At 41.0% G+C, this 27,301-nt stretch overlaps 1 protein-coding gene across 6 annotated transcripts in view; it reads right to left on the bottom strand.

The window, feature by feature from the left end:
• Positions 1 to 27,301, bottom strand: part of LOC149246391 (uncharacterized) — a 71,432-nt gene that overhangs the window by 25,812 nt on the left and 18,319 nt on the right. For all 6 annotated transcript variants that reach the window (XM_089457902.1, XM_089457899.1, XM_089457903.1 and 3 more), the window contains 3 exons: positions 13,021 to 13,331; positions 12,504 to 12,880; positions 12,230 to 12,396 (listed from right to left, as the gene is read on the bottom strand). In XM_089457902.1, coding sequence (XP_089314028.1) covers positions 12,230 to 12,396; positions 12,504 to 12,880; positions 13,021 to 13,331 — 855 coding nt within the window. The remainder of the gene's footprint in view (positions 1 to 12,229; positions 12,397 to 12,503; positions 12,881 to 13,020; positions 13,332 to 27,301) is intronic.

The raw sequence follows: 27,301 nt of genomic DNA on the forward strand, positions 1-27,301 counted from the left end.
TGTTTTATGAAAACTGTACCCATTCCAACGATTTTACAGGGTTTATCATCACCCAATCGAACCTGTCCAAAATATCCTTGAACATAATCATGAAAATGTTTCTTATCAGGTGTGGCATGGAATGAGGCCCCTGAATCTACCACCCAGGCATCAATAATATTTTCTAGTGAAAGAATCAAAGCATCTTGCAACACATCACCTGTTACATTTGCTTCATGATTAGTTTCTTGTTGCGTGTCTCCTTCTTTTCCCTTTCGAGACTTGCAGTCTTTCTTCAGGTGTCATTTCTTCCCGCATTTCCAGCACACTATCCCCGATCTGGACTTGGATCTGCCTTTTCTTGACTTACTGCGATATCCTGGGCTCTTTCCTCTTTCCATTTTTCTTCCCCTAGTCTTTGCAGTCAAAACATTACCTGATGTCTCACTGGAGCTTTTCCGTCGCATTTCCTCGCTAAGGATTGCACCGACAACATCATCAAACTTTAAAGTACTAGATCCAGAGATAGAGTTACTAATGGCCATAACTAAACCATTCCAACTTTCTGAAAATGAGCACAGAAATAACAGAGCCCTAACTTCATCATCAAAAGTTACCCCTACAGAACTTAACTGACTTGTAACTGTATTAAAATCATTTAAATGGTCTGCAACAGATCCACCTTTTGACATCTTCATATTAAATAAATGCTTCATAAGAAATACCTTATTTGAGGCCGAGGGTTTTTCATATAGTTTAGCCAATGTCAACATTAAACCCTCTATTGTCGTTTCCTTTGAAATATTAAACGCTACTGATGCCGCTAGGCACAGCCGTATTGTTCCAAGTGCCTTTCTGTTGAAAATATTCCATTCTGTGTCTGTCATACTTGTCGGCTTCTTTGTCTTTCCGCTCAATGGTAGGTATAGATCTCTCTGATACAGATAATCTTCCATCTGCATCTTCCACAGTTGGTAGTTTTGGCCGTTGAATTTTTCGACCCTAAACCTACCATCTTCCGCCATTGCTTCCACTCAAACTAGGAACCCTTCTCTCATGTGAGTTTATCAGCCAAATAGACCTTCGGCTCTGATACCAGTTGTTAGAAAATTATATATATTACAGAGCAATGGAACACATAAAATATTGCATAAATATAAACACAGAAAACTCATAAAACAAGAGAGACACAGATATACGTGGTTCACCCAATTCAGGCTACGTCCACGGAGAAACATCCAGTCCTTCTTTTATTATATTATCCAGCAAACTGAAGAGATACAACCTACAACAAATCCGTTGTAACTCCCTCTTCACTCTCAATCTCCTCTCTCTTCCTCACTCAGAATACAGATATACATAGACGCAATACAATTCCCTCATATATAGTGAGGGGTTTCCTTCTAGGGCAAAGAACCCTAAATTAAACATAACTTCTACCGTCAGATTATCCGCCTAATGAACGGCCCAGATTGACTAGAAATTACTAGACTTTTACAAGGCAATTTTACATCTATTTTTAGCTTCGGGGGCGCTGCCCCCGAACCTCCGCAGGGGGGACAAGTCCCCCCTGCGTGGAGGGGTTTACAATCTTCCTGGGGTATACATCTGGCTGAGACCTTTGAATACAAAAGATAATCAAGCCCCACACCCAACAACCTAGACTTCAAGAAGGATTTCCTACTATACACCTTCGCCTCCAATAATTCACTTATTGTAGTACTCACTCAGAAGGACGAGATGAAAAATGAATGCCCAATCTCCTTCATGAGCGCAAGCATGCAGGGACTAGAACTCAATTACCCTGTCATTGACAAGAAAGCATATGTGGTTTCCAAGGTGGTGAAACACTTCAAGCCCTACTTGTTGAAGAACCACTGCATAGTCTTCGTCCCTCACCCAGCAGTCCACACATTGCTTGTACAAAAAGAACTGGGGGAACGACGTGAAAACTGGATGATAGGCTTGCAAGAGTATGATCTTGAAATCAAGCCAGTTCACACGATCAAAAGACATGGGCTCTGCCGACTTGTAGCTGAAGTAGTACATGCACAAAAAAGTGAAGAAGAGCTTGTCAGATGGGAGAAGTAAATTGAGATGTATGATATAAGACGAGTAACACCCACTGAAGACAGAACCTCTTAGTACGCAGATGTGCACCAGTACCTTGAGCACGACATTGTACCCTCTCACTTTTCCATCATACAGAAGAAGGAATTGTGCCTCAAATCCTTAGCATATCAATCGGTGCACGGAATGCCTTATAGGAAGCACAATAACATTTTTTTTCTCAAGTGCCTGGAGGCACATGAATCAGAGAAGGTACTACAAGATCTGCATGATGGACCCGTCAGGGGTCACTTTGCGGGAAACACCACTGAGCACAAAGTTATGCAACTCAGTTTCTACTAGCCCACATTATTCAAGGATGCACATGCTCATGCTCACAAGTGCCCGGTCTGTCAACGATGTGCCAGCAGGACAGGAAGATCACCAGCCCCACTGCACCCTGTTGCAGTGACTGACCCATTCTAATAGTGGGGCCTAGACATCATTGGGGAAATCTTCGCACATTCGTCAAAGCGACACCGCTACATTCTAACAACAACTGATTACTTCATGCGATGGATAGAAGTAATTCCATTCAAACAAGTGAACGACCATGAGGTCATCATTTTCCTCCAGCAGAACATCATCTCACGCTTCGGCGTTCCAGTATCACTTGTATTTGATAATGCAACTTACTTTTCATCTTTGAAACTTTATGATTTTGCACTACAGAATGGTATTGTGCTCAAACACTCATCTAACTACTACCCGCAAGGAAACGGTCTAGCAAAATCCACGAATAAAAACCTCATTCACATAATCAAAAAGACAGTTTTCTTTGAGCAACACAACTGGGATACCACCCTGACAAATGCATTATGGGTTGACCGTGTAACATCAAAACCCTCTCTGAATACCTCACTGTACTTCCTAGTTTATGGTAAAGAATCCATCCTTCCGCCCAATATCTACTTTCCTGCACTTCAGCTTTCCTAAGAATCCCAACGCAAGCCTTGTCAGCTAGTTCAGCGTAGGATGGATGCTCTACATAATCTTTAGGAAGAAAGGATGAAAGCAAAAGAAAAATTCACACTCCACCAGAACCGTATCAAGAGATGGTTCGATAAGAAGTCTGTAGGGAAAGCTAACTTCAGTGTTGGTGACTTGGTTCTTAAATGGGACAAGTCCCATGAAGACAAAGGCAAACATATGAAGTTCCAGTCCCTGTGGATTGGTCCGTACACATTCCATGAGAAGCTTGGCTCACACATGTACCATCTGCAATCACTTGACGAAAGGATTAACAAACTTCCTGTCAATGACCAAGATCTCAAACACTACTTTCTGTAGGTCGGGCCACGCCCCGTGCCATGTACATAGTCTGCTTGTTTCATGTTTTTTTCATTTTGTTTGCTTTGCTTACTATCTTTGTTTTTATTTGGTTTGTTCTGCTTACTATTTTTGTTTACGTTTGTTTTGTTTGCTTGATACCTTACTATTTGTGTTTCCAAAAATAAATGTTGCCAACTACTACGTTCTGGCTTTTGAATGAGTATGTGGCTGAGATTTGAAGAGACTTGTGACACTGCAGCACTTGGGCAGTCTTGTGTCCGTCTTCTCTGTACTTGGTTATAACATTCGGCCGATGAAGTCTTGATGGAAAATACGAGCCATCTGCAAGGGAAGTCTTGGTCCAACCATGAACATGTGTCCACACCGGGAAGCCTCATGCCTGCACTCAACTTTCTGCGCTGTGTGTTCAAGCTCATCTAACTAGTAGAAACGGAGAAGGGGAAAAGCTAAACGAGCAAACCTATGTTAGAGGTCTTAAATGATTCTCTAAAGGAACAACCTTTTGTTCTCTCAATAAGTCAAGATCCCACTTCCACCCCAAAAATAAATAAGTGCCTATGCACAGTCCTCTTGAAAAAATTACAAAGGCGAAAGAAGAGAAAGGCTTCCTGCGTAGAGAGGTGAAGCATGCAACTCCACGGGGTACTGACCAGGCTCGCTGGCAGTGGAGAAATGTGTGTGTTCCTATGTGACTCCGTCAGGGTACTGTCCAGGATGCTAGCAGCAGAGCAACACCAGAGATGAAAACGTATACTCTGAAATCTTCAACTTGCGAGCTAAACTACCCTTCCCTATTTCGAAACATTGTGATCAAGCTGAACTTTTGATTGTGTTTGACTGAGTTGGAAAAATGTGAACCATGTATGTCCATGGGGTAAGTAGGGAATCCAAAGTAACCCGCATAGCGATTTAATACTCCCTGAAATACCAAGGCCCTGTGCTATCAATGAACCAAAACAGAGAAGCTGGAGTTCTACCAGTGTGTCGTCAAGTGTTGTAGCGGCTACAACCACCCTCCAAAATTTTGGCCTGCATCCAATTTCGGAGCCTCCTTTGAGATTTTGACTTGATGACTACGCGCACTCAAGTTCACTCCATGAGCTTGTGTCAATTTTCGCACCCACCTTGCTTGATCATTCCATCCAAGCTTTTGCATGTTGATGTCACTGTCATGCTTGTGACCGAGTTCTAGTTATACTCAAGTTCTTCGCTTCGTGTGTACATGTTGTATTCACTATGAATACATCTGTCGCACTCACACAAGAAGTCACATACACTGTCGCGCAAGCGTCGTCACGGTCAACCAACGATCAATCCCACGTGTCGCACTTGTCGCTCACACCGTCGATCAGACATGTTGAGCATGTTTGTCTAGATGGTTTTAGTTGTCTCGTCGTTTAGTCATGTAAGTGTGTGTTTGCAATATCACGTGTGAATCTTTCACGCGTTCACACACTTAGTCACTTTGTTGAAGTTCTGACGACCGGATTCCCCTCTGACAGTTGGACCATCACCCTACCATCGACTGTCATCCAAAACAATGCAGAAGCACCAAGCAAGCCATTTTAAGTTGCGCTGCCCGCAAGTAGATCAATCAACCTTCATGCTGGTCAACCGGAGAGTTTGACCTAGAAGCCACTCCGGGACTGACTCCCCTAAAAAATTGCGGAGAGGCTGCAAACCTTGCCCACTCCGCTCATTGAGAAAACTACGCATATAGACCAAACAGACACCAAGTTCCTGTCCCTGTCTCCCTCAGAAATTGCGCAATTTTTCCAGTGATCCCTCCAGCGAATTTACTGGTTACTCACCAAAAATACTGCGCAATTTTCATGAGAAAGCCCTCTGCTACCCAGTAGTTTGCTTAGCTCAAAAACTACACAGGGGTGATCAGCAGGCCAACCTCCCAGCATCAGTGCAGTTTTTTCCGCTAGAAGCTCCCAGCAGCCGAATGCCAGTTTCCCTCAGGAACTGCGCAGTTTTTGCTGCAAAGCTCCAGCAGCTGACTGCAGTTCCCTCCAGGAACTACGTAGTTTTTGTTGCCAAACTATACCAGCTGATTTCCATATCCCTCCAAGAACTACACAGTTTTTGCTTCCCAACTCCCGTCAGCTGACTGCTAGTTCCCCTTAGGAATTGCCTAGTTTTTGCTACTAGTGACCCAACAGCGAGCTGCCAGTTCCCTTGAGGAATTGGATAGTTTTTATTGCCAAGCTCCCGCTGCCCGCTCCTCCTGGAAATTATGCATATTTTTCCTACCACGCCTTCCCGCAGCGCAGACTATTCCTCTAAAAAACTGCACAGTTTTGTCTTCCAACTGAGCCAGGTCATGGGGACAGTCACTGTCGATCCGGATTGCCCATCCCCATCACCCAGTGATTGTTGCACAATTTTCATCAGCAGTGCCTGGAGCCTCCATCGCATTTCACAACCTTGTATCCTCTCTCGGTCACCTGCATCTGAAATGATCATGCATCATGGTAGACTAGGAGGTTTATTGATTTGATGTTGTCTCATCATGAATGACTGCAGATACAGGTATACAAACAAATATGGCACAACGACGGATGGGATGAACAAAGGGGGCACATGGAGAAGGACATGTTTTCCAACAAAAGAACAAAAGATGCATGCAAAGAGATGTGCTAATGAATGAATGATCATGCAAATATGTGTTCGCAGATGGACGGATGAGCAAACATGCAAGATGTATTCACGGATGGACGAACATGCACCTTTCGCAAACAAACAAACCTATCAAGCTTACCAACATACAAGCAATGATAAATGTGTGAATGCAACATCAAGCAAACCGATGACAATCGAAGACTCTGCGCACTTTTCCATGTGGAGGTGAAGCTGTGGCACACCATGAGGACATCCATCACTTAGCGACACTGCAGCTCGACATGCACACCAACATCATCACGAATGTACCAGCACTGTCATGTCGGGTCTTGTCATGAGTCAAGTCGTCTACATCTCAACTGTGGGCCATACTGTCAATCAATGTAATGTAACGTGGAAGTCCAAGAGACCCACTTGTTGTATGAAGAGTCATGTAAAGTCAAAAAGTCATGGAAGTCAAACAATCATGAGGGTAGTCGAACAGCCACAAGGGTCAGTTTCAACCTTGGCTATAAATACCCCCTCATTTGTACATGTAAAGGACTTTTCACCTCAGCTCCTCTCACATAGCTTTGAGAGTCTGCAATATTTTCTTTTAGGAGTAAGTAGTGGCTCCAACGCCCCGCCCACGAGGTTAGTGATGTATGGTGTAACAATGTGTCGTAGAACTTTCGCTTAATTCAGAAGCCTGCTAACAGGCCAACACGTTTTGACACATGCATTGTAACTGTTGTAAGACTAATCTTGAACACTGGTAATGCATGTTTCTTTAACCTATGTTTAACACTTGAAATCATTCACTTGTTGTAATACATATATGTTAATGAAAATGTGTTGTACATGTTGTTAACAATGTCTCGGCCATGTTGGTTACCTCCCCGGACATCAGACATACCTTTCACATAAAACTTGCTATAAAAACCATTGCACTCGTGCGGACTCATCCACTGAGTGTTGTACGTGTTATCTTCCCTTGTGTGTTGTGACTTCTAGATCCGTGTGGATTTTTCTTCTGAAAGTTGTGCACATCCTATTGTGTTGTTTGTTCCTAACAGAATTGGGGCTTCCTCCCAACCAACTTGGTACTCACTCCCACCCTCTCCCTCTAGAGTGAAAGAACCATTGTCACAAGTGACACTAGTAATCACCACACAGGCGAACCTCACTTCTTGAAGACAAAGCAGACCAATCTCCTGTGCTGACAAGCAAGAGTTGAGGCAAATCTTTAAGATAATGGTAACCGGACCATCATACCAAATGGGACTCCCACACCAAACGGTACGAGGTCTAGTTGGGACTTCATACCGGGGTGATCCCCTGAATGTTGGCAGGTCTAGCACCGTAAACACAACCTAATAGCTTTTGAAGCTGAGAAGAAAACATGCTCTAGAGAAGAATAAGAAGTTCTACTGCAGAGAACCAGAAGAAGGACGACTTCCAAAAAGTAATAGTTGGGTAAAAGTTGTCAATGAAGGTAATTCCATAGTGAGCGTGGGTAGAATTGCTTGGATAAAGAGAGGAAGAAGTTCCAGAGAAGGAACCAGAGATACCAAAAGGCTAGGCACGGGAGGAAGCTTAGTGAGGTATTGATAGTAGGTACAAGACTTGCTACGAGAAGAAGGCTTGTTGCACCTCACAGAGGAACAATATAAGTTTACAAGAATAAGAAACAGAAGGTAAAATGACTATTGGTGGTCATATGATGGGTTCAAGAAAGGGTCACAATCAATAAGAAAGGAATGCCAAAGCAGCTAGCATAGGGAGGATGAGTGAAGAAGAGTGCAAGAGAGAGATGATGGAGCTGAACGGAGAATTTGATCATTTGAGACAACTATTACGAGGCAGGGATATGGTTCGATGATGAGACATAAGAAAGTGAGATGGACTATATTATAAAAAGAGTTGAGGCAAAGAGTGCATGTTAAAGTGAGAAAACTATTGTGAGCAGCTGAGTATAATTTGATTTTTTGTGGACGAGGCTTCTATGTTGTTGAAGGATAAGCCATAGATGTGGAGGAAATATTTCTTGATAATTTGTGAACTACTAGATTAGTTCAGACCAACATAAGGATGTGTTGACTAAGGCATCAACCGAGGCTGAGGAACCTTATGCTTTTAAACCTAATGATTTGTGTGTGTATGCAGGTAATGAACAACATTCAGCTGACATATTTTTGCAGGTTGATGAAGAAATGAGGCTATTGGAGGAGATGGATGAGATCAAGGAATTACTACTTGAGCGAATTTTTGCATATGTTAGAGATGGACAATTATTGAAAACTTCTATAGAAGATGATAATGATAATGTTGGAGCAAAAGGAACCAATTCCATGACATAGGAATCAAAGTTGAAAATTAGTGTGGGAAGTAATTTTGCAGCAAAGCTCAGATTTTTAGAGGATTGGTTGGAAAATCCAAGGCCAACTAAAGAAGGAAGTGCAAACAAAACAAGTTCCAATAATTTTAAGGAATATGAGGAGAAAGTACTGCAACAACAAATGAGGAATAACAACAATAAAGTTCAACAAGAAAGAAACAGAGTCACAAAGTATGAACCAGCCTGAAGATCAATTAGACATGGAGATTGAAGAGATAAGGACGTTGATGTTGAAATAACCTCATCATAAGAGGTGTTTAAGGCAAAGGAAATTAAGGGACAACATATTTCAGATGATGGAGCAAGATTACATCAACAAAGAAGGAGGAGAACTACAACATAAAGTATGGAAGCCTGGGGGGATGAAGAAGACAACAGTGGAGTAGCGACATAACAGAGAGAAGGACCAACTGTAGAACAAAGTTTGGGATCCAGGAAAGCATAATTTCACCAACACATGGTTAGGAGACCATGATTTTTTTTTCACCTTGGGAGTATGATGCAGGAGCATCTTACCCTCAAGTCAATACTCCTTTTGAATAGACCTAGGGGTTTCATTTACCACAAGAGTTGATTTCCTAAATGAGTGGATTTGTTTAATTTAATGTGTTTTCCTATATTTCTAGAATAGTTGTACATAAGTGATTATAGTGAGGATTGATGTAATCATATCTTCTCTAAATGAGAGATCTCGAGAGTATTTTGGAGAGTTAGAGAGATTTAGGAGTTAGTTGGATTTTTAGAGGATTTTGAGGATCTAGAGAGGCTAGATTTACAGATTGTTGAAGGAATTGTGGATCTGAACTAACTCTGGTTCATGATCCCCTTTTCGTATATAATTTGTAGAAAAATTATTTATCATAAGGAGGAATAGGAAGAGATCCAAGAAAAAGCTAGAGAGGCATAGAGGCCAAGAGTGGCTTTAAGGCTTAGAGGGCCAAATGATGTAAATTCAAGCCAAGGGTATTTTAATTGTGTGTATATAATATGGAATTATGTTGTTTCAATTACAATTGAAGTACGAGTCTCTACTTATTAATGGATACCGCGTAATTGCTTATACATCATGAATATGTATGAATACACAATCATCTAATATTGTAGGTGTGGATGAACCTTAAGAGGGATCTGTAGGTATATATATACATATTATTGCCAGATCGGAGCAACACAGAAGGAGCGTAGTGATAATAAGCTCAAGAGATATAGCGTTGATTGTTGATCAACGTAAGGTCAATGATCCATTAATGGAGGCTACAGGAGTCTTCTGAAAGTATCCAGTATCGACACGGAGAGAGAAAGAGAGACCAATATGGAAGAACGAGACTAAACCAGAGGAGTCAAATATCATAAATTAATCTAGAGGCAAAAGTTGAGGCATCGAGGCGAAACACACTTAGTTTTTGAAGTTTGGATAGAAGCTCGTTAGATAACAACACTGGGGAACGACAATTGATGGATCCAAGAGACGGAACAAGAGTGTCAGGCTGGAAGGTTAGAAGCTCGTAAGGGCTTATGAATTATAATTATTAAAACTCGTCAGGCACCATGGATCGTTAACTAACATAGTGGCAATTAACAGGGATTTTCCAGTTGCCCTATTTTATTAGAGCCCAAAGGAATTCATAATTAAGTGTCGGGTATTGAGTGGGGCCGATAGGTGAAATCATAAAATTGGCAATAGACGGATAATTCAACCAAGTGGCAACAAGCAAAGGTTCCACAAAATTGGAGTTCGAGCCAGCGGGACCCAAACCCGAAAGCCGCAAGACAGGAAGATTCGGAGAGCCGAAATCGAGTATAAGCCTGAAAATGTGCAACACTTAGCCAATTTCGCTTTCCAAGTGAAGTTCGCCAGTTGTGGGAGTAGGGGTTGTCTATTAACGAAACCCCGTAACATAAATTTGGATCAAACAACCCAAAACGGTGAATTCGGGTAAGTTATTTTAATTAAGCACCAAGGACCAAGGATCGTCAAGTGACAACAATGGAAATACTTTATGTTCCTTGGATCTATTAAGCGACGAAGATTATGGGGTCCTCAAGGAGAGTGAGTGTGTTTGCGAGGTTACGATAGAGGAAACACAGTGTGGAGTGGACCATACCTGGAATCTTGGAACACCCGGAAACCCGAAAGTTTTTGTACTCAAAAGTTGGTCTCTATGTAGCAGGTTATATGTATAAAATTTGTGCCTTATCATTGTATTGGATCACATCTATAAGCGGCCAACGTTTATATTAAATAAGGCTTGACTCCGAGGGCTATTCAAAATAAAAGGAAAGGTTGGAAAAATAGAATTAATAAAAGTGTCGAGAGGGTAAAAGAGGGGCTAAAAGGATGAGACTGTAAATAAAGTCTTTCCACCTAGGGGGTATATATGATAGGACTTGAACTCTGTGGTTTTAGTACAACTATTTCGGCTCCTCCCACTGTGTTATTAAATGGATTTATATCCCCATAAAGTTCATTTTGCAGGGCTGAAGGAAGCACTTTTAGGACCGGGAACTGTGGGTAAGGAGGATCAAATTTTGGGCTTGCATCAAATTATTAAATTTAATTTAGCTTTTACATTAAATTGATTTTTTTATAAAATGAACAATTATTGTAATTTTTTTATATAGAGGGATTTTCTTTTAAAATAAAGTTTTCTAGTGTAAATAATTATTATTTAATTTTCCATGGGTCTTGAGGTTTTCGCACTCCTAGATGTTAAGTTACCGGTTCCCACCCTATTTAGGTGTTATTCTTGAACATGACCATGATGTAGCCACCAATACCTAACTTATATATATATATATATATATATATATATAGAGAGAGAGAGAGAGAGAGAGAGAGAGTAGGTGTTATTCTTGAACATGACCATGATGTAGCCACCAATGCCTAACTGATATATATATATATAGTTTTCACATTGGTAAATTCACTTCCTTTTAACAAGTTCTTGAATTTATTTATTTAATTTGACTTTGCAATCATTTGATAGACCTCTCTAAAAATATATTTACAAAAGTTTCATTCTCAAAAACATTTTAACAAAATACTCTACTTTAACTTAAAAACATTCTAACAAAATACACTTTTAAATAAAAAAATTCATTTTACAATTTCAAAAATATTAAAATAATTGTTTTGCAAAAGATTCTCCGCAAATGTTGTAATGTAATGTTTTTTTAAATATTTTGACTCTATCAAATTACATAAAAAATAAAATTAAGATTAAAAATATATATATAAAATAAATATTAATTATAATTATCAATAAAACATTTTGGCAACATCAAATTACATACCAGTGAAACTAAAATAAAAAATAAAAAATTAATAATTATATTTATAATAATAATAACAATTATAATTATAAGTATGTAATTGATTATGATAGTGAGTTGTATTTGGGTACTTTGTTTCTTCTAGTCAAGATGGCAATTTGTTTTTGAACCTGTGGCTTTTTGTTATTTTGGTCAAATGCTTTTTATAGTAGGAATGAGGCTGGTGGTATGATTTTGAATAGCTCTCAAAGATGTATCATTTATAAGAATTAATAGAAACTTAGGAATTACTAAAAAAATATTAATAAATTAATTAATAATTAAACCAACCTGATTTTAACTTCAAATTTACAACTCTTGAATAGGGATCAAATCCTTTTTCACTGTAAACAAATTTGTAACTCAAGAAATTTGAATAAAGATAAAATCTCTTTTCACTCAAAAAAAAATTGTAACTCAATTTATTTAATCCTTCTCAAAATCTAAATCTAAATCCAATTCAAATGCATATTTAATATTATTCATAAAGAGACTTCGAAATTAAATAAATTAACTTGGTAGTATATTTACCAGCACGGGTAGGGTATTCTTTCGAAAGAGGGGACCTCCCCTGATGCTCGATGAGAGTCAAACCACGAAGAGCGATTTCGGTATTAATTTTCATATACATGGCATTTAACTTCTGTCTGATGTTACTCAGAGCTCCTTCGAATTCTAACGGTGACGTTGAGAAGAATCTGCAATCAAACAATGAAAACACTTATTTCCTATCTTTGGGTATTAACCATGGCCTTTGTCTGCATTTGACCTGTACTGTACAGACAGGGTGGTAGATAAGAATAACCTTGAAAAGGCAGAACGGACAATCTGAGTAGAGCACAGGAGCGCGCCTTCAATTATCAATGATGTAGCTTCTTGCATTACATCCTGCATTCCCTCTGCGCTTTCTCTCAATCTTTTTAGAACAATGGCAAGATCATACATTTCTTTTAGAAGATGCCAACACTTTTCTCTGTTAGTGGAAATAGGGTAAAATCTTTCCAAACTACGGGCAACCACAAGCAATCCAACAGTAGCTACATGTGCGCTCCCTATCTGCTTTAAGAAAGTTTGAACAGATCTACGTATATCCTGTTTCGACACAATCTCCTTTGTTTTCTGCAAGCCAGGATCGTCGGGCCCAGGAAAATGACCGAGACTCGATGCTTTTTGATGATTTTCCTAAGAAAATGCAAGAAATGAAATATATTCTAATCAGATATCTGACTATGATGATAATATTATCTAATTATATATTTCATATTCTCCTTGTAATATAATTCGCATTTATTATCAGATGGATATGACAGATTGCTATCTACCATATCTCGTAGTTTCCGCAGCAGATGGATAAGGTCATCGAGATTGAAATCCTCGACTTTACCAAGATCTTTACGTATGCTGCTAATGAGATCGAATTTGGATATAATTAGTCCACTGGAAGAAGAGGAGGAGGATGGAGCTTCATCGCACCGGGGGGCTTCTGATGTCTTTGGAAGATCAGATGAAGCCTCATCGCACAGGCTGACATCAACAATTTTTTCCTTCCATTTCATTGAAACATTCAAAGATCCCGAGAATGGAGCTTCATCATGGGAAGCTTCTGGAAGAAGTTGAGAAATGGGATCACTCTCTGCACAATCACAATCACCATTCAACATTAGTATTATCACTTGCAGAACCATGCGCGGATGCCGCTTACTGTAGAATCGTAGGGACCTTCTGTAAGATGACCACATTATTATTAACAACATCCAGAAACATAAATGAAAACATTCTACCTGCAAGAGTGCTCTGAGCACCTGCTGAAGTGGAATCGAGTCGTTTCTCAACTGAGGATGAAAAGCAAAGCAGGAGGGGATGCTAGAACGGGATTTGAATTAATTGGATTGGATTGATTTATTACTTTTTAATTTTATTTATCGCTCTATTCTTATCCAACCCATTAACCAAAGTTATTACATAGTGCTTAATACTTAACAGTCTGCAATACATAAAGCCCTTCTCCAACCCATTAACTTATTACATAGTGATAAATAATAACGAGTTTGCAATACCCGAAGCACAGGTTTATTCGACACGAGGGTAAGCTGGCGTATCGCCAATCTTCAATCTGAAATTGCGGCAACTTCAATGTCAGTGGTCATGTCATTCGAACTTTGGCCTTAAATATAGACCTTTAAAGTGAATCTCGTATTCACAAAATGGTGGCAGCTTAGATGCTAGTGGGCTCATTCCAACTGGCCCTGAATCTAGGAATTTAAGGCATTTCGATTGAGTAAATTAGGACCGTAACTAATTGTGATCAGACCAGCCTGTCTGTGTAACTGGTTAGCGGATTGTGTTGGTCGGATGAGCCATACGATAAGAAAGTGCTGTGCAGACAAGCTCGAGGGCATTGTAAGTGGGTTGAACACCATTTTTTTGGGGTCTGTGTGTGTTAATTTACAGTAACCGATCTTGGTAATTTGACTGTAGGATGAGGGAACGGATAGATAACTACAGGTTTGAATTTCCAGTCAGGGACTTGTCGCGTAATTGTATATACATTCTCAATATGTATGAATGCACAATCATCTACTATTGCAGGTGTGGATGAATCTCATGAGGTATCTGCACGTATATATATACATATTATTGCTATATCGGTGTATCACAGTAGGAACGTAGTGATAATAAGCTCAGGAGAGATAGCGTTGATTGTTGATCAACATAGGGTCAATGATCCATTAATGGAGGCTACGGGAATCTTCTGAAAGTATAGAGCATCGGCAGAGAGAGACCACGCTGGAAGAACAAGACTGAACTAAAGGAGCCATTGATCATAAATTAAACTAAAGGCAAAAGTTGAGGCATAGAGGCGACACACACTTAGTTTTTGAAGTTTCGATGGAAGCCCGTTTGATAATAGCGTCGGGGAATGACAATTGATGGAGTCCAGAGATGGAACAGCACCAAACCTGAAGATCAGAAGGCCGTAAGGGCTTATTGATTATAATTATTAAAACTCATTGGGGTACAGGGAACGTTATCTAACGAAGTGGCAGTTGATGGGGATATTCCAGTGGCCCTGTTCCGTTAGAGCCCATAGGAGTTCATAATTAAGTATCGGGCATTGATTAGGGCTGAGAGGAAAAATCATAAAAGTGGCGATAGGCAAAGAATTCAACCAAGTGGCGACAAGCGGAGGTTCCACAAAATTGGAGTTCAAGCCAGCGCGACCCACACACGGAAGAAGCAAGTCAGAAAGATCTGGAGAGTTGAAACCGAGTATAAGCATGAAAAGGCCCAACACTTAGCCAATTTCTCTTTCCGAGTGAAGTTCGTCACTTGTGGGAGCAGGACCATCTATTGACAAAACCTCGTAACAGAAATCTAGACCAGAGAATCCGGAAGGAAAGAATCCCATAAGTTCTTTTAATTAAGCCTCGAGGACCAGGGTCCGTCAAGTGACGGAAACAGAAATAATCTCCGTTTCCTGGATCTATTAAGGGACGGAGATTGTGGGGTCCTCAAGGAGATTCAGCGTGTTGGCGACGTTGACAATACACGAAATCTCGAAACACTAGAAGCCCGACAGTTTTTCTAATCAAGAGTTGGGGCTCTCGGCATAAGTGGCCAAGGTTTATATTAAATACGGCTCGACTCCGGGGGCTATTCAAAATAAAAAGAAAGGTTGGAGCGATAGAATTAATAAAATCGGCGAGAGGGCAAAAGAGGAGTTAAACAGGTAACACTATAAATAAAGTCTTTATACCGGGGGGCTATATATGATGGGACTTGAATTCAGTGGTCTTGGTACTACTCTTTCTGCTCCTCTCACTGTATTAGTAAAGGGATCTATATCCCAATAAAGCTAATTTCATAGGGCTGAAGGAAACGCTTTTTGGCTAGAGTAGGACTAGGCATTGCGGGTAAGCAAGTTCAAATTTTGGGCTGGCATCAGAGCTTGAATACTCTGAAAATCTCAGAGTACAGAAAACAGAAAGTGGATTTGCAGCGAGATTAAATTTGGAGGAATCTAAAGAAGGTAAATTTGTTTGTTCTACAATTTATATTTGTGCTTTAGGATTGAGGACCACAGGGTAAAACTTGAAAGAGGGACGCTGAAATTTTGGAAGAAGAGAGAGAAAAACGTTATGAGTCAAGGATATTGAAAAACTATAGTAGTGGAGGCAAAGTTGGTACATACAGAGCTCTTAAAAAGGGAAATAGAATAAGATTATATCAAAATTTGTTTTGTATATATTTTACATTAAGTGGAAGTTTGAGAGATGTTTTGAAGCTTTCTTTTAAGAAAGGAAGGATAGGTAGTAGTTAGAGCAGGCTTGCATTATGATACAACAGTGTGGAGACATAGTAAGGAGATGTAAGCAATGATATACTTTTGGATGAGAATTGGTTCAAAGGAGTGGACCAACAAGAAAATTATTAAGGATCTTGGTACATATATTATAATGTTTTATTTTGTGTTAACTCTAGTCATAAAGCACTGTGGTTGCAGGCTGGAATAGACATTAGGAAGAAAGCCAATAACGTTGTGAAGAGAAAATGAAACAATAGACTCTGAGAAAAAAGAGGAATCATGACAAAACCCAGCAAGGATATGAACTAAGGGAAGTAAATGAGAAGAGAGAAGTGAGTAGGGGAAAGTGCAGCGACCTAATAACTTTTGAAGTTGAGGAGAAGACATGCTCTACAGAAGGAGAAGAGGTTCTACTGCAATGAATCGGAAGAAGGGCGACTTCCAAAAAGTAACAATTGGGTAAAATTTGTCATAGAAGGTAATTCCATAGTGAGCGTGGATAGAATTGCTTCGAAAAAGAGAGGAAGAAGTTCCAAAGGAGGAACCAGAGATACCAAAAGGCTAAGCTGGGGAGGAAGCTTAGTGAGGTATTTGTAAAATTTATCACTGTAGATCAACAGATTATGCAATATACTAAAGCAAAATACAAGATCTACTTCTACAACAAACTTTGCGGAAGCTTAATCGAATATGAGCAAGATCAAATAGAACACATATAATTGAGAATGAGAAAGCAATCACACATGAACACAGAAGAATACTCTGGGGAAAGCCTCAGCCTAAAACCCCGATCTCTATAATATCATACAAGTGGAAATATGTTCATATTACATGAAGATTCAGCTCACAAGCCATCCATCTCTCAGCACAATCGAACAATAATGCTCACAGATTGAATAGACACAACATATGTCTTCCTCCAGCCCTCCAAGCCTCCTATTTCCTCGCGCAGTTTCTCTTGGGGTCCAATGCTGCCACCTGTGTGAATTGACCTCATCACACAACCATCAACCTCAATAGTAACTGCGCAATCCCAAAGGAATGAATTCCTTCTGCATGCAAGAGATATCCTCCAAGGAATATTCTTTCAACTGATAGTACATTGTCCCATCACCTGATCTTCACTGGGTCTCTGACTGAACTGACATGCATGAGTTATTTATGAGAGAATATTCAGTTATCTGAAGTGCAGAAGTTACATGCATGCATGCATTAACTAACTGAACTCACAATTAGTTCAACAAACTATTTGAACTAATCTAACTAGACTTAACTCAATTAACTGAGCTAACTAAGTACAACTCATCCTAATTTCCTTTAATCAAGGGATAACTTCCTCAATCAATGGAGAAACTGTTGCATGTCTTCACATAGACTTTATGTTTGATTTCGTACAACTAATTAACTCAAGATGAATTAATTAATTATTTTACAAACAACTGCTAAGATCAAATTCGAATTTTACTTTTCTATTTTAGTTTAGGGACTAACTAAAATAGAAAGATATTCCGAAATGCTATTTATAGTAGTGCTATTTTTAGCACTTATATTTTTAGAATTTCTTGTTGCTATTTTCAACACTCCCTCTCAACAAGAAAGGGATTATCCGTAACCCCAATCCTGTCTCTATGGAACTCGAACTTGCATTTTGACAATGCTTTCATCAAAATATCTGCATCCTGTTCCTCGGTCGAAACATACAGCAACAACATGATCCTCTTCACCACATAGTCTCGAAGATGGTGATACCAGATATCAATGTGCTTAGACCTGTCATGAAAAACTGGATTCTCAGAGAGTTTGATACAACTCTGATTATCACAGTAGATCACTGTAGGATCCATCCTCTGACCAAAAAATCCCACTAGAATCTTCCGCATCCAAATGGCCTCACATGCAGCCTGACTAGCAGCCATGTATTCAACCTCTGCAGCTAAGTGCAATTGATCTTTGTTCCCTGCCGTACCAAGAAACTGCAACTGAACCGAGGTTGAAGATTCCTCCAGAAGTGTTCTTCCGGTCTGATGGACTCCCTGCCCAATCTGCATCTGTGAAGCCCTGAAGCTTCACTCCCTCTGTCCGTCTGTACCACAAACCATACTGAGATGTGCCTCTGAGGTATCTCAACACATGCTCCGCTGCCTTCCAAAACAGCTTGGTAGGCTAAACCATAGCTTGACTCAGTTGGTTCACTGCAAAGCATAAGTCGGGTCGTGTGTTCACCAGATACATAAGTGAACCCACCAGCTACCGATAAACAGTAGCAGCTTGATCTGATAATCACCCTATGAGTGACCTCAGTTAAATATTTATTTAATGAAGGTATTACAGACTCATATGTTGGTGTGTGTGTCTATGTTATTTAAGCAACAGATCGATCAAATTGCAAATACAGAGACACTTGAAATGGAAAACAGCACAGAAATACAGTAAGCAAATACAAGAACACAAGAAATTAATAAGGAGTTTCCCCTATCCTCCAGGGCTACATCTCATGTCCAACTCTAAGTGGTGGCCTTCTTTATTTGTGTCTTGAAGAAAAGAATTACAATGAAGGAGCTTAATATGAGTCTCCTGAAACAAATTGGCTTGGCAGGGTGGTTCTTGGATTCCCTAAACCACTGGAGTACACAGAGTCTCTTCTTTACCAGCTCTTTGACCTCTCTGGTCTGACAGATCCTCTCAGGGATGGCTTGAATCTCTCAAGCTTTCTAGTGCTCGACGCTGCCTTTGGTCAGCTTGGCCCTTCTATCTTCTTTCTACTTTTTGCTTCACTAGTTCTTCTCTTTTCTGTCTTCTGTCTTCGGTGTTCCGTCTTTTGGTTCCCGACCCTTGGTGTCATTTTTGTTCTTTGTTCATGGATTTAAACCATTCGAGCTCATGGTGGTTCGGTTCCTCTTCCACATTTGTCGGATCGCATGCTTGCAGCTACGCTTGGAGTTCCCTGTTCTCGGCGTCATCATCAGGCTCACAGGGAGTGGCCACTTGTCCTCCTACAAACTGCGTCAGCCTTTCGTCGGATCAATTCCTCGGTTACGTCGTGGAATGAGTCTTCCGCCACCTTGGCGGTCAAAGCGGACCTCAATTTCTTCTAAATCGCGGCTTATCCCTCCGTCGATTCTGTCTTCTCCATCAGGCGCGACCTCAGCCGTTAGATCTAGAGCCCCCAGATCCGACGCCGTTTGCTCATCCCGCGCGGTTGACTAACTCGACCGTTAGCGTGTAATGAGCGATAGTTTTCTCTCTCCTCTGCTTGCCACGCATCGGGCGCTGAGTGGAATCGCTCCTTTTCCATCAAAACTGCTTACCGCCCATGGATGCCTCCGATCAATACCGCTAGTTTTGGAGTAGGTCCCGCCTTTAGCGCTTAGCTTTTTGTCCCACGGTTTTCCCAACTCCCATACGACCGAGCGCTCGGGGCTTCTCCATTTTGAGGTTAACTACCTCTGTTTCCCGATCCGGGCCTCCCAGGGGCTAATTTCGCCTCTCGCGCAGTCTCCATGGGCCTCGGTCAGCGCGCTTTGACCGAGGTCCTCGTCATTCAACGCTCGCTGCCATTGCCACTGGTTTAGAGGTGTTTTTCATCGCTGTTATAAGTTCTTTGAAGTCTGTCCCGACCTGGTACAACCATGGCTCTATTAATCAATCTTTATGGATCCAATTTGGATCACGGCCTTCCCACTTAAAAGCTTTTGGACCACCAAAAGTTGGTTTTCTTTCAAGCATCGACTAAGTGAGGGTACTGCTGTTTCACTTGCCTAATCTCAATCCACTTTGCACTGCTCGGCTTTGAACCTTTGAGTTCAATTCTGAGGTACTCAACATCTCCTCTGCGCATTGTCCTCACCTTCCTGTCCAAGATTATGTCTTCCTGCAATTCATTAAGATTTTTGGGTAGCGGGTCATCAATAGAAGGCAATTGACTTTGCTCTTCAGGATCCTCAATCATCGAAGGTTCAAACAATCTCAAGCAATCTGCATTTACGACTGAGTAGATGTGCATGTATGCTGGTAGATCAAGGTGAAAAACATTTTCACCAATCTTCTCAAGTATCCTAAAAGGTCCATACCTGATAGGCTTTAGCTTTTTACCTTCACCTTGCATCTTGTCCTTGCTGATATACAACCAGACCTGGTCTCGAACTTGAAAACTATGCTCCATCCGATGCTTGTCATGCCTAGCCTTGTATCTGGCTTGGCTCTTTTCTAGCTGTTCCTGTACTGCTTGGTGGATCTCCTGGATTTGTTCAATGAACCTGGTTGCCTTGTCCACATCACTGTGTCCATCAACCATGGTGTCTTTACCAAAGACAAAATCCAAAGGAGACCTTGGTGTGAAACCAAAACAGGTTTCAAAAGGAGATCTCTGAGTAGAAGAGTGTTTTGCTCTGTTGTAAGCACGCTGCACATAACACAAATGTTCATCTCAAAGCTTATGATGTTTTCTGCAATATCCTCTGAGTAACTGGATCACTGTCCTGTTAACTACTTCTGTCTGGCCATCGGTTTGTGGATGAAAAGTTGTGCTTTTCTTCAGTTGGGTGTCCATCAGCACCCACATACTTGACCAAAACTTCCCCACAAATCGGGTGTCTCGATCAGATACAATAAAAGTGGGTAACCCAAAATGAACCCATACATGTTCAAAGAATAGTTTTACAATTTGTTCAGCTGTAATCTGTTTATTAGAAGGTATCAAAATACACATTTTGCTGAACCTATCTACAACCACATACAGATAATTATGACCTTTCCTAGATTTAGGCAGTCCTCAAAAAAAATCCATGGAAACACTTTCCTAAGGGTGAGAAGGAACTGGTAATGGAGTGTACAAGCCTCGTTTTCTATTGTTGGGCTTGCTTTTGTCACACATAGTACACCCTCTCACATATCTATAAATTGTCTCATTCATTTTTGGCCAATAACAAAATCTTTGCAGCTGTGCAACTGTTTTACTTACCCAAAAGTGACCTGATATCAGAGAAGTGTGTGCCTCTCTAATTATCTTTACTCTCTCTATTTGTGTAATGTAGAGTTTCCCACAATGATATAAAAGTCGGTCTTTCAAATGATAATCCAATTCTTCCACCTTTTTGCCTCGACTCAAAGTTGCATATACATCTTTAAAGTCTATATCTTGAGCATATTGTTCAATGTAACTTTCATGTAGTATAGAATTATGCTTAAGTATAGTAGATGCATTTATAATGGGTCTAGATAACATGTCTGCAACTTTGTTATGTATGCCCTTTTTATATCTGATGACCAAATGAAACTGTTGTAGAAAACCCATCCACCTGTAATGTCTTGATTGCTGCAACTTAGTTTGGGAGTGTAGATATTGAAGTGGTTGATGATCAGTATGTATTACTATCTCTTTGCCCATTAAGTAATGTTTCCACTTTTTCACACTCTGAACTAATGCATACAATTCTTAACTACTGCAGGATTAAAAGTCTCAAAATGATAACATATGGGTTTACCGTGTTGTGTCAACACTGCTCCCATGGAATAGTCACTGGCATCTGTTTGGATCTCAAATGGTCTTTGTAGATCAGGCAGTGCTAGTATAGGTGTTGTACTAATCTTTTCTTTCAAGGTGTCGAAGGCTTTCTGATGTTTGCCTCCCCACTGAAACACCTTGTTCAATCCTGTCAAAGCATGTAAGGGAGCTACAATTGAGGAAAAGTTAGAGATGAACTTCCTCCAATATTGTGCTGCTCCTAAGAAGCTTCTCACTTCTGTAGCAGACTTGGGTTTAGGCCAGTTTACAATGACTGCCACTTTAGAGGGATCTATTTTCAATTCACCACCCCCTACTATATGACCCAAATAATTTAGAGATGTTTTTCCAAATTCACATTTTGAGAGTTTAACATAAAGTTTTTCTCTTTTCAAAACATCTAATGTCTGTTTAACATGCTTTAAGTGTTCCTCCCACGTTTTACTAAAAATCAAAATGTCATCCAGATACACAATAACGAAATCATCAAGAAAAGGCCTAAGTACATCATTCATTAATCTCATGAAAGTAGCAGGGGCATTGGTCAAGCCAAAAGGCATAACCAGCCACTCATACAATCCTTGCTTTGTTTTGAAAGAAGTCTTCCATGCATCTTGCTCTGCAACTCTGACCTGATGGTATCCACTGTGCAAATCCAGCTTGGTGAAATAAACAGCTTCCTTTAATTGATCTAAAAGATCATCTATGCGAGGAAGGGGATAATGATTTTTTATTGTTATCTTATTCAGTGCTCGATAGTCAATGCACATTCTCCACGAGCCATCTTTCTTTCTCACCAAAACGATTGGTGACCCACATGGTGATGTGCTAGGCCTGATGAACCCCTTCTCGAGCAACTCCTGCACCTGCTTCTTGATTTCAACATTCTCTAAAGCAGACAACTTGTACATTCCAATGTTAGGCAATGGAACATCTTGCTGCAAAATAATATCATGTACTATTTCCTTTTTGGGTGGCAGACCTTTAGGTTCCTGAAACAGGACATCATACTCTGAAACAATATTTTCTATATCAGCTTGCTGCTTAGCATTACAGCCCTCAAATACATTGGTTTTATCAGGTTTCTTTTCCTTTACAACCATTAGTAAGAATTGTTTGCATGAATTTATCATTCTTTTCATCTGCCCTGAGTTTATGAGAGTATAATTATTCTTGAGCTTATGAGCTCTTACAAAGTATTTGATTCCATCTTTAACAAGTAGATATTTGTTCTCAGCGCTATAGAAAATATCTTTTCTATCATACAAGTAAGGACTTCCTAAGACAATTCCACATATATCCAAAGGAATTATGTCTAACTCAACCTCATCTACAAATGCTGACCCAAAAAAAAACTCGAGTTTGCACTGTCTAGTCACTTGTAGTTGTGCTTTATCATTCAACCATCCTAATGGGTATGGTTTCTTGTGAGGTGTAGTTGCTAATCCCAATTTCTTTACAATTGTTTCAGAAATCAAATTTATTTGTGAGCCACTATCAAACAAAGTATCAATCTTTTGATGTTTGGAAACAATTCGAATATGGAAAAGCTCATGTCTTTTTCTCTCATGTTCTTCATCAATAACAGATTGAGCAGAATTACTAGTAGATGCTTCAAAATTCTTACTTTTTATACCTGTGGTTGTAATGATTGTTTCATCTCTCGAGTCTGACCCCAAATCTTTTTGAATAGCTGCAACAGTCTTCTTCATCTTGCCCTAGGACTTCTTAGGTCTCAGCTCTGGATGCAAAATCCAACAGTGCTCATCATCATGCTCATCCTTTTTACAGTGAGTGCATGAAGCTTTGCCTTTCTGTGCAGTGTTAGCCTTCCTTGCTTTCCACTTCTGCTTTCTTTTCTCCTTACTCTTTCTTGCAGTGGATTGGGATGGTCCCCCAACTTTTGGATTTCCATTCTTTCCTCTAACTTCTAGATGAGTAGCTTGTACAGATACCTCATCTATACTAGTGAAATTAAACATGAGGATGGTATGCCTCATGTAGCTGTGAAGACCACCAATGTACTTCAAAAGAGTCTCTGGTGAGTCTAATGAGATCCCTAGAATCAATGCTCTCTTTCTAAATTCTTGAGTGTACCCTTGCACACTTTGCCCTTTCAACTACCGAAGAGTTTGCCAACTCATCATGGCTTGTTGCATGTAGGCCAATGGATAGAACTGCTTCTTAATTGTAGAAACAAAGTCACTCCAGACAGAGATAGTCTTACCATGTCTTTTCATGTCAGCTTGGGTTCTGCCTTCCCACCAAACCAAGGCAGTGCCTCCTAGGCGTAGGCTTGCCAGCTGAATTTTTCTCTTGTCTGAGTCGATGTTCTGCACTCTACAATACACATCAATTTGTCTAATCCAATTGTCCAACTTTTCAGCATTTAGCTCTCCATCATATATAGGCAAGTCAAATTTAACATCTAGCTTAATCAAAGATGCTTTATTATTATCCACAGGGCTATTAGGAGGTGTGAGAAAGTTTTCCTCTTTCCCTTTTCCTTTCGAGTGGTCACAGTTATAAGATTCTTCTTCTTCTTTATCTTGTTTAAAACCTGATGAATCTTCATCCTTATGCTTTCTAAAGTCCCTATACATTTCTTCTACCATAGAATTTATAGCTAGGAAACTCTCTATGAATTGAGGGTCTGGCCCCACAGAACCTTCTTCTGACATTGTCTTCCGAGGATAAACTCTCCCAATTTCAGGATTAGTTTCGACCAACTCTCCTTCTCCTAATTTGAGCTTTGATCTAGTGAGCATTCAACAGCTAAAGCAACACAAGCTTGTCTAACCTTATAGCCTAAAGCTCTAATACCACTTGATCTGATAATCACCCTATGAGTGACCTCAGTTAAAGATTTATTTAATGAAGGTATTACAGACTCATATGTTGGTGTGTGTGTCTATGTTATTTAAGCAACGGATCGATCAAATTGCAAATACACAGACACTTAAAATGGAAAACAACAGAGAAATACAGTAAGCAAATACAAGAACACAAGAAATTAATAAGGAGTTCACCCTATCCTCCAGGGCTACATCTCCGGTCCAGCTCTCAGTGGTGGCCTTATTTATTTGTGTCTTGAAGCAAATAATTACAATGAAGGAGCTCAATATGAGTCTCCTGACACAGATTGGCTTGGCAGGGTGGTTCTTAGATTCCCCAAACCACTGGAGTACACAGACTCTCTTCCTTACCAACTCTTTGACCTCTCTGGTCTGACAGATCCTCTCAGGGATGGCTTGAATCTCTCAAGCTCTCTGGTGCTCGACGCTGCCTTTGGTCAGCTCGGCCCTTCTGTCTTCTTTCTGCTTTTTGCTTCACTAGTTCTTCTCTTTTTTGTCTTCTGTCTTCGGTGTTCCGTCTTTCGGTTCCTGACCCTTGGTGTCCTCTCTGTTCTCTATTCATGGCTTTAAAACATTCGAGCTCATGGCCGTTCAGATCCTCTTCCACCTTTGTCGGATCGCCTGCTTGCAGCTGCGCTTGGAGTTACTTGTTCTCGGCGTCATCATCAGGCTCACAGGGAGTGGTCACTTGTCCTTCTGCAAACTGCGCCAGCCTTTCGTCGGTTCAATTCTTCGGTTACATCGTGGAATGAGTCTTCCGCCATCTTGGCGGTCAAAGTGGACCTCAATTTGTTCTAAATCGCGGCTTATCCCTTCGTCAATTCTGTTTTCTCCATCGGGCGCGACCTCAGTCGTTAGATCTGGAGCCCCCAGATCCGACGTCGTTCGCTCGTCCCACGCGGTTGACTAGCTTGACCGTTAGCGTGCGATGAGCGGCGGTTTTCTCTCTCCTCTGCTTGCCATGCGTCGGGAGCTGAGTGGAATCGCTCCTTTTCCATCAAAACTGCTCATCGCCCATGGATGCCTCTGATCAATACCACCGATTTTGGAGCGGGTCCCGCCTTTAGCGCTTAGCTTTTTGTCCCATGGTTTTCCCAGCTCCCATGTGACTAAGCACTCGGGGCTTCTCCATTTTGAGGTTAACTGCTTCTGTTTCCCGATCCGGGCCTCCCAGGGGCTAATTTCTCCTCCCGCGCAGTCTCCATGGGTCTCGGTCAGCGCGCTTTAACTGAGGTCCTCGTCGTTCCACGCTGGCTGCCATTGCCACTGATTTAGAGGTGTTTTTGATCGCTGTTGTAAATTCTTTGAAGCCTGTCGCGACATGGTACAGCCATGGCTTTGTTAATCAATCATTATGGATCCAATTCGGATCACAGCTACTAACTCACCTGAAGTAGCATCCTCCTTCCTCTAGTTCCCAACGAGAGGAGTTTGCATGGGTTTTCACTTCTCCATATGGAACTGCCTGAGGATCTCATTAGCATACTTTCCTTGAGACACAAAAGCTTCTCCATCTCTCTGCCACACTTCCATGCCTAGAAAGTAGTGCATAAGACCCATGTCTTTCATTTCGAACTCTCTTGCAAGGTTCTCCTTGCAAGACTGGATCAGCTGATCATCACCTGTCAAAATCAGATCATTGACATAAAGAAGAATTATCAATGGCTTACCTTCTCCCATGATGTGGTAAAGGTCTGCATCTGCTTCACTCTTGGTGAAGCCCAACCATGTGAAATAGCTGCCAATCCTGGTGTACCAAGCATGAGGTGCTTGCTTCAGCCCATAGAGAGCCCTCTTGAGTCGGCACACATGTGACTCACGATCGAAGGTCTCGAAATCTTCTAGTTGCTCAATGTATACCTCATCCTCAATCTTCCCATTAAGGAATGTTGTCATCACGTCACTCTGATGGATCTTCCAACCCATCTGAGCTGATAGTGCCAACATTGATCTGATAGATGAGTACCTTGCTACAAGAGAAAATGTCTCATTATAGTCGATCCCCTCGACCTATGAGAAACCACGGGCAACAAATCTTGCCTTATGTTTCTTAACACTGCCATCAGCTGCCTGCTTTACCTTGTAAAGCCATCTGGAACTCACCATTGACTTGTCCTGAAGTCTTGGGACAACATCCCAAACACAGTTCCAAACGATGGAGTCGTACTCCTCCACCATTACATCAACCCAGACTGGTTGTTGCACTGCCTCCTCAAATGAAGAAGGCTCGGACTCTACACACTCCCCAACTAGGGCCATGTAACCAGTGTATCGCTCGGGCGACCTCCTCTGTCTGCGCTGAGAAGATGGCTATCCCACATTCTCCCATGCATCCAACATCAACCTGTTAGCTTCCCTTGAGCGTTTCTACCCATCTCTGGAAGTCTCAGCATGAGTGGATGTCTCCACTCCCGGATCCTCTGCATGCGGCTGCTCCGCATCAATTTGAGGCTCCTCCTCCTTAGGAACTGAAAGTTCCTCATCTGCATGCAACTTGAGCTCCCTCTCAAGTGATACTCGCATGGCTTTCTGCTTGTCAAACTTCAGATCTTTGTGTACCACAGTCCTCTGACTAGTAGGCAGGAACACCAGATAGTTGTGGGGTGTATCTGTGTACCCCACAAGTATTCCCAACTCACCCGTTGGATCTAGCTTCTTTCAGGCATATTTGGTCACATGGCAGTAAACCGATGATCCAAAGATTCAGAGGTGACTCACGTCTGGTCGCTTCCCGGAAAAGGCCTCCATAGGTGTCTTCATTCCCAGTATACGGTGTGGGCTTTTGTTCTGCAAGTATACTACTATATTGCATGACTCAACCCACAAATGCAGTGGTAGGCTTTGGTCATGCAACATCGCTCGAGCTACTCCCACAATCGATCTGTTCTTCCTTTTGGCCACCCCATTCTGCTGTGGGTTATGAGGTGCCATCAACTCCC

Source organism: Pinus tabuliformis, chromosome 7, assembly GCF_031772625.1.
Source record: "Pinus tabuliformis cultivar Carrire ecotype Pingquan chromosome 7, CPIR1, whole genome shotgun sequence".
NCBI lineage: Eukaryota > Viridiplantae > Streptophyta > Pinopsida > Pinales > Pinaceae > Pinus > Pinus tabuliformis.